The 13474-nt window shown below is 38.7% G+C and overlaps 1 protein-coding gene across 1 annotated transcript; it reads right to left on the reverse strand.

Annotated features, from left to right (window-relative positions):
- On the reverse strand, positions 1 to 13426 carry LHFPL5 (LHFPL tetraspan subfamily member 5). Its single transcript, XM_072135367.1, has 4 exons — positions 13147 to 13426; positions 5062 to 5513; positions 4639 to 4875; positions 1 to 3296 (listed from the first exon to the last, which is right to left on the reverse strand). Exons 2-4 carry the CDS (start codon positions 5471 to 5473, stop codon positions 3280 to 3282), a joined length of 666 nt encoding a protein of 221 aa, XP_071991468.1. The 5' UTR covers positions 5474 to 5513; positions 13147 to 13426; the 3' UTR covers positions 1 to 3279.
- Between the last annotated feature and the right edge of the window lie 48 nt (positions 13427 to 13474).

A 13474-nucleotide genomic window follows, 5' to 3' on the forward strand; every position in this document is an offset into this window, starting at 1 on the left:
TGGAAAAAGATATTATTTTTAGTAAATCCAGTACTAAGCAGCAATACAGTACAACAAAACTGGTATGCAGAAACCATTAGACACAGCTTTAATAAGTACATAATCTGGTCCTATTGGAACCTCTATTTACTTCCAGGAGTTGGTATTGGAACTGCTACTACATATTCCTGTTGTGGTCCTGCATTGCTTCTTTTTAAACCGACCATTGTACAGTATAAGACTTCATTCACACGGCCGTTGGGGGACATATATACGGCCGACGTATATATGTCTCCCATTGGCCGTCAATGGGTGCACGGAGTCGTACAGAGTGGGACATTTCCTATTTTTCCCTGTAATACAGCTCCATATACCTCTACAGAGAGCGGTGGGGGCGAGCAACCCTCACCCCCTTCTCCTCTCCCGTGTGCCGATGTGTGCCCACTGTGCTATTGTACGGCGGGCACGGGGTCGTGTTAATGTAGCCTAAAACTGAGAGCTTGGTTGTCACCTGTTTAGCCATGGCAAACAATAGAATTAACAACACTCATGGTGCATTCAAGGAAATCTCTCTCTAGTGCACCCCTCGCAGCCCTTGAAATAAAGATTAAATACTTTTAGTAGTAATCAGCCGGTTATTATCTTTGATAACAGTATGCCAGTGTGCAGCTATTTAACCTCTACAAAGCACTAGTTGTACTTTGTAGATGGTAAGTCGTGTGTTTATATAATGCATGTTCAAGCTGTGATCATTTACTGTTTGCTATGTTCTTACTGATAATGGTGGTATTTTTCTTTTTATAGGAAACAATCTTTTTTGTTGAAGGAAACCTACCATGAGGAATCTTTTATCAGAAGAAATTGTGATATTTAGATTCCTCCCACCTGCCTTTGCCCTAATCTGTAATTTAATAATCCTGGAACCCAACTTGTTAAAAACTTGAGAAGCTACTGGGTCATGAACTAGCCTGGCCGGGCACTGGGAGATTAGGCTATCCACGCCTCAGTAGCCTCTGCCGTTAATTTACATATTACTAAAATAAAGTTTTTAGCAAGTTATATAGGTTCCAGGATTATTAAATTAAAGGTTAGGGCAGAGGCAGGCAGGAGGCATCTACCATCAGCTTGGGGGCTCCAGGAGTCTTTGCATAATTATGCACACCATAAGCTTCTGCTCCTCCTTCCTAGTCTGTTAACAAAGTAAAGGTCTTACGATTTTAAAACTCTTATTTTTAATTAAAAAATTGTTTCCTGTAACAAGAAAAGTACCACCGTTATCAATAAGAACACACCAAACTGTAAGTGAGTGTAGCTCAACCATACATTATATCAGTGGTTGATTTCCTTTAAGTATTTAGATCTTATAGCTCTTCCATTTTAGCAGAAGTTTGGGTCAGCTAGATTTAAAAAAAAAAAAAAAAAAAAAAGGGTCAATAGGGTATACAGCACCAATCATGTACCAGTTTAAAACCTTGGAGAGTTGTGAAATTATTTTTTGGGGATTCCATATTCATCACTTTTGAACCACAAATTGGGAATTCACATGCAGTGTAAAATGATTTGCATAGCGAGTTTCGAATGTCTAAGCAGAATGTCCTTTTGTTGCAGAAGAATTCAACGTCTGCAATTCAATGCAATGCCCACCACGTCCACGGGTGAAATGTGTCTGCAATAGCTGCAGAATGTCTTCTACAGACGTTAGACAGTAATTATTTGGTGAGTTTTTGGTCTAAGGCCACACCTTCGTACATGGGGAAAAGATAGGTCACCCCTCCTCCTTCCATTGCGTACATATGCCTGGCGGGCATACCTTCGTGGGTATGCAGCCTAAGGATGGATTCACAAACAGCATTATTAGTTTAAAGGGGTATTCCCATTACAGCAAATTAAAGTCATTCTTTTTATGATAAAGTTATACAATTTTCCAATATACTTTCTGGATCAATTCCTCACGGATTTCTAGATCTCTGCTTGCTGTCATTCTATGGAAAACTTCTAGGTTTACTACTAGTGGACAGAAATCTGACCATGATCACACAGGTTTACAGCTCGTTATATCACACAGCTCTGATAATTTTCTGTGATACAACGAGCCGTGGACCTGTGTGACCATGGTCAGATTTCAGTCCAGTGGAAGTAAACATAGAAGTTTGTGCAATATTTCTTTACAGTCAGGGCATTTTTTAGCACCAGGTTAAAATGCAGTATGCTCCGGCTATGAATTTTTTTTTTAGATAATATTTTCTCTAGGACATGCAAAAAATGTTTTAAAAATAAATAATAGAAATTGATATATTTACAGATTTAGTTGTTTAATTTTTATTTACAAACCAAAAAATACTCCAATCTGTGTAAAGTGGTTTTTAAAGGGTTTTCTATAGTTGAGTTGAGTTATTTTAATATGCGTTTTTGAGTTGGCTATGGAAAAAGGTGTTTTTCTTACCTTCCTATTCCTTCCTCTCCCATTTAAAAGCTAACCAGTCCTCAAAACAGCCCAAATAATTTCTCATCCAATCATTGACAAAGGCGGGGTCAGTGCTGTAGTTACTGATTGACCCAGTGGGTATTTTTTATGCAGGAATGTAACCAGAAAGAAGAGATTCCTATTCACAGCCAAATATAAAACCCTTTACTCAACCAACTATATCACAAAGGGCAACTAAAAAAAATTTCAAGTCAAGTGAAATAAGTAAAATCAACTTTAATGGCATTTACCACCAGGATGAAGGTCTGTGTGCAAATCAGCTTGAGGGGCTCCGGGCTCCATAGGTGTTAATGGAGACTGGAGCCTCTCAGGCTCATTTGCATACAGTCTTTGATCCTTGTGATAGATGTCCTTTAACCAACATTTTGAAAAGGGGAGAAATCAAGGGCGGCATTTGCAAACTGGTCTTGATCCACCTTGCCCTGGGACAGTGTTTGCCTAATTTATGTCCTTGGCTAGCAGAAGACTGGAGTCAATAATAGCAAGCTTTCATGTCATGTTATAGCAAGACTTCAGCACAGTTGGATAGCTCACAACACCTCTCTTCTGGAACTGAAGGAGAAATTACAAACTAGTGGCATGTGCATGACCCCCATCAAGTTTATCCAACCCACCATCACCCCATAGTTGGGTAATTTCTGTGCATTATATTTATAGTCAATCCATATTGTATACATTAGTATGTATCTGGATATGTAGTTCACAGATGAAATTATGCCACACATATAGGAAGAGAGCCATTCTTCACTGGGCATCACTTTCTTGTAAGGAGTAATGAGGAATAATGATACACGGTCTTGCAGTGGAAGATCCATTTAACCACTTTCTTCTTCTGCAAAATAAATGTAAAGTAGGGATATAAGTTTTTTTTAATTTCAGAGCAATTATGGATATCACAAAATTATTTACATTTTTCTTCTATATTTTTTGATCAACCAAGTTTATTATCAATAGTATGTAATTCTATTTCCTTCACCCCTCAACAATTAAATATTCTGTACAAGCAGAATATAGAGTGATAAAAGTCTTTATTTAGTTTGATTAAAAACGCCTCAATTCTACTGTGCTCAAGTGTCAGACCCTAATAACCAAAAGTAGAGGAATAGCACTGTTAAAAGCGTATTAAAACAAACCAAGAGTCCAGCACCCATACCCATGTCTCTAAACTGACATCCAACAAAAGCTGTTAAATGAATCTCTTAGGCTTCATTCAGAAGTATGTGTGATTGCTGGAGAGGTGAACCCTGCTGTATCTATCCCTCAGCGTGCACGATGTATGGAGCTACCCGTTTTCACTTCTCACTGTACATGCGTTGCAAACTGCGGCCCATTGCTAGGTAGTAAGCGGTATGGCCTGCAGCATACATAGTGAGAAGTGAAAATGTCTAGTGGAACCTACAATCATTGAAAAATGGCCCTTTAATACGTTATTAACATTGCTATTCCTCTGCTTTTCGTTGTTTATGGTCTGACAAACTAAATAAAGACTTATGTTCCTGTCACCTCTAAAAACTGCACTAAAGTAAGCAGCTCGTATTGCTACAGCCTATGCCGCAGTATTACACTGCTAGCGTTAACGGAAACCTCCGATAACGCTAACAAACACTGCCGCTCTGTACAATTGAAAACGCCGGACTACCCTGTGAGCAGTAGGGCGTATTCATGAGGGGGCGGGATTAGGGGTGGTGACTGCCAAGTGAAGCCTATGGAGTAGGAGGGTGGTCCGAGGCGCTGCCTCTCCCCCGGACCGCCCTCCTACTCCATAGGATGAATACTCATGAATACGCTCGACCACTTACAGCACAGTCTGGCGTTTCTGATAACGCTGGCAGTGTAACACTGCGGCATATGCTGTAGCACTAGCTCCTAATGCAGTTTTCAGAGGTGACAGGTCCTCTTTATACTACTCTTTATTTGGCAGTTAGCAGGAACACTCTAATTCTCATGCTATGAATCCTGATAATACATTAATTCTATACATTATATATATCTCCTATATATAAAAAGATCCTTACTACAGAAGTATGCATGGGCGTTCATTTATTTTGCATAACCCAATTTCATATGGTTCTGTCATCAGAATGGGATGATTATACAATTTTTGATCTTTTTAAAACTAAGCCTGTAAGAAATGCTAACAACATATGTGTGGTGTGAATGAACGAAAGACTAACCTTTGTTCTGAATCTTGAAATCCTCGGGCAGCAAACTATCCTGTCTGTTTCCAAGGGTAAAGGCCAGGAAGGAAAGAATAAGTGCATCCATTATGGCAATGATAGCAAGAATGTAGGCCCAGCGCACCGTACAAGCTCCAAGTGAATATTTATCCGTTTTATCTCCACACATGCGCCTCACTTCAGAAGAATCCCATCCGTCTGGGTATATTAGGCATCCAATCATCAAGCCAGCCGCTGAAATGCAAAAGAAATGAAAAGGTACTGCAGTTTTTATATTCTAAACTATAAGACACAAACCAAAAGGTGCAGTAAATCATATGAAAAAAAAGCAAATAAAATCCAAGATATATATATATTATGCACTGAAATAAATTACTGTAATGCACTGGAAATAATTAAGTAACACTTTTCATTTAATACCTGAAGCCAACTGCATCCATGCACAGACCTTGTACACTGTAGCTGAATTACAGAAAAAGAAAAGACTGAAGCACAGCATGGAACCCACCACCAGAAACATGGACACTCCGATGAAAAACATGGCAGTCTTGAAGGCTCCAGAAGGTATGGATTCAAAGTCCAAGGCACTTCCTTTGCAGATCAGCTCTGATGTCAGTGCATTTCCTATGCAGTAGCTGAACAGACCGAAATAACCTGCTTGAGGGGTGTTTAAACTATCACCAATCCAGTAAGGTTGGATGAAGACTTCCACCATGATGATAGAAAAGCATATGGTAAACACTGCCCACAAGACACCGATGGCACGTGCGTTGCGTACGTAGTTGGTGTGATATATCTTGGCTGCTTCTTGTGCTGGTAGTAGCTGAACCATTTTGATGCGATATGGGTATAACAATTCTCAAAACCAAAACCTGTAAAGCAAAACAATAATTAAAAGAAATTTACTTTCAAAATCAAGCAGGATAAACCATGGGCGATTACTCATAGATCCAGATATCATTACTGTGGTAACCTTCTTGTTTAAATCTTCTTTATTAAAGTCAGCATGAATATACAAATTATCTTACAATTTGCATATACGCAGATATGCTCTTATCCATACAGACTCTATTTTCCATTTTTATGTATCTGTTGTACAAATGGAGTAACATACATTTATTTTATGAATCTCATTTTAATCAACGTAAACTCGGGGAGTTAACTCTTAACAACAAACAACAAACCGTTTGCAGGTAAAATCTGTATTTCCAAAAATAAATTTTCCTCTCGTCTTACATTTACAGTTTTTTATTATGGATATATAGTGGATATGTAACCTGTATTCCCATTTATATATGTTTATATATGTTTAGCTGTTATATACGCTTATAATTTCACAATACTCTTAAATATTGTCCTGGTTTTGAACTTCCTCATTCAAGGCTCTATAAAAGATAGATTTCCTCCAAGGTTCCCACCTAGCATAATATTTCTTTTGCGTGTCATTTGTGTATGCCATTGTCCTTTCAAGATTACATGCCATATTTACCCTTCTAGTTATCTCCGTGAAGGTTGGGATTTTTGTAGATTTCCATAATGAAGCTATAATTGTCATTACCGTAGTTGAAATATGGAATATAATGTTTTGCTCATCTAGTGAATAATCCGTCAATCCTATACCCAATAGGGACAACTCTGGTGTCAATTTAATAGGAGTTTTTAATACATCTGCCAATAACTTCTCAGCCTGTCTCCATACTCCCTTAATCCCAGAGCACTTCCAGAATATATGTAATATATCTCCATATTCCGCCTGACATCTCCAGCAAGAACTAGTGCAGTTTGGGAATATTTTTGCAAGTCTACTGGGGGTATAATACCATCTATATAATATTTTCCTTCTAGTTTCCATATGTAATGTACATTTAGAAAGTGAGAAAGTCAATCTAAACATTATATTCCAAGATTCTTCCTCAATTTGAAGCCCTAAATCCTCTTGCCATTTTTCCAGACAATTAAATGTGTGTTTTAATGATAATTCTTCTATAGCTTTATACGCTATCGTGATACCTTTGTTACTTTTTTCAGGGTTCATAAACCCTCTTTCAAAGGCTGTTTTTGACTCTTTCATAGTGGTGGGAATTCCTGAAATGAAATGTCTCAACCTTAAATACTTATAGAAATCTTGTTTAGGGATGTATAATTTTTTGCTGATGTCTGCGAACGCCATTAAGTGTCCCTTATCCCAAATGTCAGCTACTTTGTGAATGCCATTTTTTACCCAATTTTGTAGACCCAAGTTTTCTATCAATTGAGATGCTGTCTCACATGTTAGATCTCCCACTCTTAAATGTAGTAAATTATAATCCCTGGAATATTTTTCCCATTGTTGACATCCTGCTTGTACTGTGATTAGTGGGCTATGATATGGAGACCGATTGATAGCCTTTTCCCATAGTGCAGTTGTAACAGTCTTTTTTTGTAATGTATTATTCTCTATTTGTATCCAGTGTTTATTTATGGAGGGGAAAAACCATTGTCTTGCTTGGTCTAATATAGCAGCTTCATAATAACTTGTAATGTGTGGGAGACCTAACCCTCCTCTTAGCTGTGGTCTATATAAGACTTCTGCCGCTATTCTGGGTCTGCTTTCTCCCCAAATATATGTGTTTATTAATCTCTGAATTTTGAGTAGATATGTCTTGGTAAGTTGAATTGGTACATTCCTGAATAGATATGTGATTTTGGGCAGAACCATCATCTTTACCGCAGCTACCCTTCCTACCCATGATACATAAGCTTTTGCATATAGTGCTAAGTCCCTTTTTACTTGGTCTAAGAGAGGGATATAATTGTGTTGCATTAATTTTGATATTGGGTATGTCAGTTGTACTCCCAGATATGAAATATGGTCATCTGCCCAAGTAAATGGAACCTGTCTTAAGTTCCTCCATTGTTTTATTATCAATATTTGCTCCTAGAATTATTGATTTATTGGTATTAAGCTTGTAGTAGGATATACTGCTAAAATTTTGAAGTAATGTGTATACCTGTCTTAGCGAATCCTTAGGTTGTGTGATTGATATTATGACATCATCCGCAAAAAGACCTATTTTATGTTCTACTGTTCCTATTTTAATTCCATTTATTCCTGATGATACTCTTATTGTCTCTGCTAGTGGCTCCATCATTAGAGTAAAGATTAATGGCGATAATGGGCACCCTTGACGGGTTCCATTAGAGATATTAAATGGGGTGGAGGAATATCCAGACATGGTTACATATGCACTAGGTACCGTGTATAATGCCATAACACTTTTTAATGCTTCAGACGGAAGTCCAAACTTCACCAAAACCTCTTTCAAATACCCCCAATGCACTCTGTTGAACGCCTTCTCTGCATCCAGTGAGAGAAGCAGAGAAGGCGTCCGAGTTTGTTCTACATGGTTAATCAAATCTATAAATCGCCTTGTGCCATCAGATGAGACCCTCCCCCTGACGAAACCCACCTGATCTATGTGTATGAGTCTCGGCAGGAGGACGGCCAACCTCTCAGCTAGAATTTTTGAATATAATTTGAGGTCAGTATTAAGGAGCGATATCGGGCGGAAGTTCGAGGGCTTATCTGGGACTTTCCCCGGCTTGGGTAATGTTGAAATAGCTGCAAGTAGCATCTCTTTAGGTACCGTACCTGAGGCCTGGATAGAATTAAATACTTTTGTCAGGTGTGGTACTATAATTTCCATATGAGACTTATAGTACTCGTTTGTTAGGCCATCCGGCCCTGGGGCCTTATTATTTTTGAGTGACCTAATTGCTTTAATAATTTCTTCATCCGAAATGGGATTAGCCAATCTTTGAGATTGATCTTGAGTTAGGGTGGGTAGTTCAATATTATCTAAAAAGGATCTAATTCCCTCTAAAGTGGGTTGTTTGGTTTCTTTGTCATTTTTTAAGTTATACAAAGCAGAGTAATATAGAGCCATTTCTTCTGTGATTTGTTGGGGATCATGCACCTTTTCATTTTTTGAGTTAAGCAAAAACGCTATTCTATTCTTTGTTTCTCTCTTTTTTTAATTGATGCGCCAAAATTTTACTGGCTTTATTGCCCAACGAATAGTGGGTGGCTTTCATTTTTTGTAGGGCTTTTTCGTATTTATGGGACTCTAAATTTGATAATTGTGCTTGTAATTCCTTTATCATCCCTTCCTTATGGGGGCAGTATTTAGTCTTATTCAAAGCATGTAACAGTGATAAGCTAGCCATAATATGTAATTTTTTCTCTGTATTTGCTTTATTATACGCTGCTGCTAGTCCTTTGAAATGACCTCTCATAAACATTTTATGTGAGCACCATAGCAGTTCCGGAGAAATATTATCAACATTGTTGGTTTGAAAAAATTCTTTTAAGCTATTTAGTGTGCTCTCATGTAAATTTAGTGGGCGCAAGAGAAAATTATTCAGGCGCCATACTCTAGAGCTGGGTTTATCATATTTTTCTTCTATTTCTAAATAAATGGGTGCATGATCCGTCCAACTTATCACCCCAATTTTTGATGTCTTAATTCTACCAAATAGATTATGGTCGGACAGGAATAAATCAATGCGTGAGTACCCTTTGTGTGGGTGTGAGAAAAAGGAATAATCTTTTTCTGTTGGGTGTTGTAAACGCCACACGTCCAAGTAATATTCCTCATGGGTTAAATGAAATAAGTCAGAGGCATTATCATCAGGCGACATTTTCGTCGTATCCATTACTGGCCACATGGTCATATTAAAATCACCCGCAAAAAGAGTGGAGCCCTGCTTACATGAGTTAACTAGTGAGAAGAGCGACTTGAAGAATTTTGTCTGCTGTGTGTTGGGTGCGTATACCGATACCAACGTGTATAATATGTCATTAATTGTGCAAATTAGAATAACATATCTGCCCTGACTATCTATAACTTGTTTTATAAGGGAAAAAGCAACCGTATTTTTTATTGCTATAAAAGTACCTCGCTTTTTTCCTACCGCCGGAGCTGCTATGATATGGGGAAATTGTCTATGGTGTAACCTGAATATATCTTCTTGATTTAGATGTGATTCTTGACCAAAAAATATATCAGCTCTAGATTCTAATGCCTCTTTCCACATTATCGACCTTTTATATGGGCTGTTTAGCCCTTTAACGTTGACTGAGGTTATTTTTAGTACCATGGTAAATCAGTGAATACCTGTTTATATATATATATACTGCTGTAGAGGGAAAAAAAAAATAAAAAAAAGTTGCATATATACCCATAATTTACACGCAAATGTATTATGAATTTCTATACCTGCAAAAAAAAAAGGGAAAAGAACCTGGAATAAAGAAATTAACAAAGTGACGTATGTCACAACACTAGCCATACTCCAAACCCCTGTAGAGGGTTCAATGAGGGCACTTAACGTGTTTGCCAGACACATTTAAATCTAGCAGTACCGTGCGGAACCTTAGGGCCTATTTGCACTCACCCAATTAGTAGTAAGGTGCAAAAATATTGAATTAAGAGAAAAGAGAAAAATATTTTACATTCAGACGGTTCTTCATTTGCGTCCTTTTAACGGTTTTTCACTTTCCATTCACCGTCTCCCACTCTTTTTCCATACGTGTTGGTGCTGTAGGAGATCTTGCGGACAAAGAGAGTTCTCCCTCCGCTGTCAATTTCCATTCTTGTAAAAGCTCCTGCAGTTTCTTCGGTGAAGATGCTATCACACTTCTTCCATCTTTCTGTATGATCAATTTGACCGGGAATCCCCATTTATAGGAGATATTGTGTGCACGTAAGATTTTTGCCGCATCTTGGAACTCCCGCCTCCTGGCTAAAGTAACGGCTGACAAATCTGCAAATAATGAAATACCTTTGAATCTCTCAGGTAATTCTTTGGGATTTCTTGCTTTCTTCATTAATTTTTCTTTAAAATGAAAGAAGTGTAACCTTGCGATTACATCCCTAGGCACTGATTGTGGAAGGGATTTTGCTTTTGGAAGGCGATGTACTCTGTCAATTACTAATTCTGACTGAGTTGCATTAGGTAGTAAAGTCACAAAGAGATCTGTCAGGAATTCTTCCAGTGTTTCTTGCTGAATCGATTCTGGTATACCCCTGAACCTCACATTGTTCCTCCTGGAACGATCTTCTATATCCGCCATTTTTAGGCGCAGGTCTCTCACCTCCTCCTCTAACGCATTGTTTGCATCCACTAGGTCGTTATGAGCCTCTGTAAATTCCGCCATTTTTTCCTCCACATGTGCGGTACGTTCCCCTAATTCACTGCACTCCTTTTGGAAAACAGACAAGGCAGACTGTATGTCCCGCTGGAGTGATGAGTGTAAATCACTAAGTAAGGCTTTAAGTAAGTCCTCTGATAGGGGCCTTCCTGCTGGAGAGAGCGTTGCTGCTGGATTGATTACCCCTTGCTGGAGAACATGTGCTGGGGAGGCTATGCTTTGCTGGTTAACCTGCTGCCTGGGGCTGTTAGCTGGCGATATAGCCTCCGTAGCAATAAAAGAATGCAGCAGAGTTGGATTGCCGATAGCAGGGGAATACTCTGGTGAGGAGTGAGAAGATGAGGTGGGAGATTGTACCTGCTGCGGGGCTGCTGTTCCAGCGCGTGTGCCGCGGCCGCCATCTTGTGAGCGCGTGGTGGGGAAGAATTCCGTCAATTTTGCCGGTCCCGTTCTTTTTTTTGCTTTCCCCATGGCTCCTGAGGATGAAGGTCGGTCTGAGTGATCTCTCAGATGCCAAGTTTAGCGGTGAGTTGCTGCTTTGTGCCGCTTCTGGGTCCCTGCACACGGAGCTCAGCAAGTATGCGACTTACTCCATGCGCTGCCGGCCACGCCCCCCTACTGTGGTAACCTTCTTACATGTGTTATAAGTGGCTTCCTTCTAAAATCAACTTTTAAAATTAGGCTGAGCCAGAAGGGCTTTGGTGGGGCATTACAAGAGCCCCTCCCTTCTGTAGCTTCACAGGCTATTACACTTTCTCCCCTTCTCCCTCAGTACTTCCCCCTCCCTCTGCATGCTGTAATCTCATACAACAGGAGAGGGTAAGTGATCCTGCACACTGAAACAGCCTGTGAAGCTGCAGCATTGAAGGACTCTGGTAAAAACCCCCAAAATCCTTCTGGCTCATTAGCATCATTTTAGAAGTTGATTTTAGAAGGAAGGAAGCCATAGAATAAAAACCATAAGAAGATTACCACAGTCACAGTGCCTCGATCTATGAGTAAGTGTCCCTGATTTGTCATGATGGATTTTGATGGATAATTTCCTTTAAACAAGGACAGTATGTACACTGTCAAACCAAAAATAAATCAAAATTCTAAAATAATCATGTAAGAACCACATATTCATATTTTGTTTGTAAGTGGACACCTGTTACAGCACCTTTTATGGATGCCAGCAAGCATAAGATTTGCATCTACCGTAGTTTTCTTTTCACTTTTTGGCAGAAATAAGAGCCCTCTTCCTAATGCAAAGTGCTGTTACACTGTGCAGAAGCCCTTACCCCCCCCCCCCCACTGTGTGCTGAAACTTCCTCTGCTGCTGTAAAATTACATCAGACAAATGAGAGGAGGGAGAGCTAAGGAAACAGAGGTGTGTGGCAGTGTAACAGTAGACCCGGGGGGTGGGGGGTGGTCTAAAAATACAGGAGAAAAATGTTCAAATTACCTCCCTTTCCTGAACTGATATAAAAATAAACAACTGAAATCATAAACATGTTTGTTATTGCCGCGTACCAAAATTTACGATCAATCAATATAAAACGTTTATTCTGGGCGGTTAACCCCATAACAGAAAATAACTAACAAATATCTGAATAAACACTTTTTTGCCATTTTGCAACACATACAAAAGGTTGATAATTGTAGCAAAAAAAACGTCATCTCAACCCACAAAAAAATTACATATTATACAGCTCTGACACTGAAGTATGAATAAGTAATTGGCCTCACAAATATGTATTTATTATATTTAAAAAAATATTTTTTTTGTACAAAAGATAAAATATATCTTTTGTACAGCTTCCTAGTACACAGCATGGAATAGTAAATACCATCACTAGTAAGTATAATTCGTTACGTAGAAAGCAAGCCCTTTTGGAGCGCTGTACACGGAAATATAAAAAAAGTTATGGAATTTTGAACGTGGGGAGTAAAAAATGGAAACACGGAAAATAAAAGTTTCAAAGAAACTCAGATGTTTGAAGTATGATTTGAGAGAATTCCGAGCCGAGAGAGAACTTCTATCCAGTGCTCTGTATAAGCTATTCCAAGGGTAAATATTTGATTGTTACATAAATTAAGTCTGCAGGATCGTAATGTAATAGTTTATTGTGCTATGTGCAATACAATCAGACTTCTATTAGTTTGTTTGAAAAATACAATAAAATATGTTCATCTTTTGTAATGTCTGTAAATTTTAAAGCGACAGTTGTACCTTAACTGTTAATTGTAACTGTTTGCAATAGACACTAGATGTAAAAACCTAAAGTAAATATGCATTCTGTTCATGGTTTAGAAGAAATAATACAACTAACCTTACTGTATAAGACAATCCAAGCTGTCAATGTAGCTGATTATAACCAGGATGAGAACTAGCGACCCAGAATCCACGGTACATGTGAGGCTGGAGCAATAGAATGAGTGTAGAAACTTAAGAGGATGGCTTTGCTGGTCCTGTGCTGTAATGTTATGCCCTCTGTATTATTCATGCCCAGAAGGTGTCCTGTGTCATCTGTATGCTCTTTTAATCCGAGGTTGTTAGGTGAGAGAGTTTACGTGCTTCCCCCATCATCCTGGTGCATTATGGGAATGTGGGTAATCTTCTTACAGTTGATTCTCTGCATTTAATATCATCCAAGTCTA

Source organism: Engystomops pustulosus, chromosome 2, assembly GCF_040894005.1.
Source record: "Engystomops pustulosus chromosome 2, aEngPut4.maternal, whole genome shotgun sequence".
Taxonomy (NCBI): Eukaryota; Metazoa; Chordata; class Amphibia; order Anura; family Leptodactylidae; genus Engystomops; species Engystomops pustulosus.

Coding starts and splice junctions, on each gene's coding strand:
- LHFPL5 (XM_072135367.1), bottom strand. CDS start 5,473: ATGGTTCAGCTACTACCAGCACAAGAAGCAGCCAAGATATATCACACC. Junction 4,876..5,061: donor ATGGATGCAGTTGGCTTCAG/GTATTAAATGAA, acceptor TTTGCATTTCAG/CGGCTGGCTTGATGATTGGA.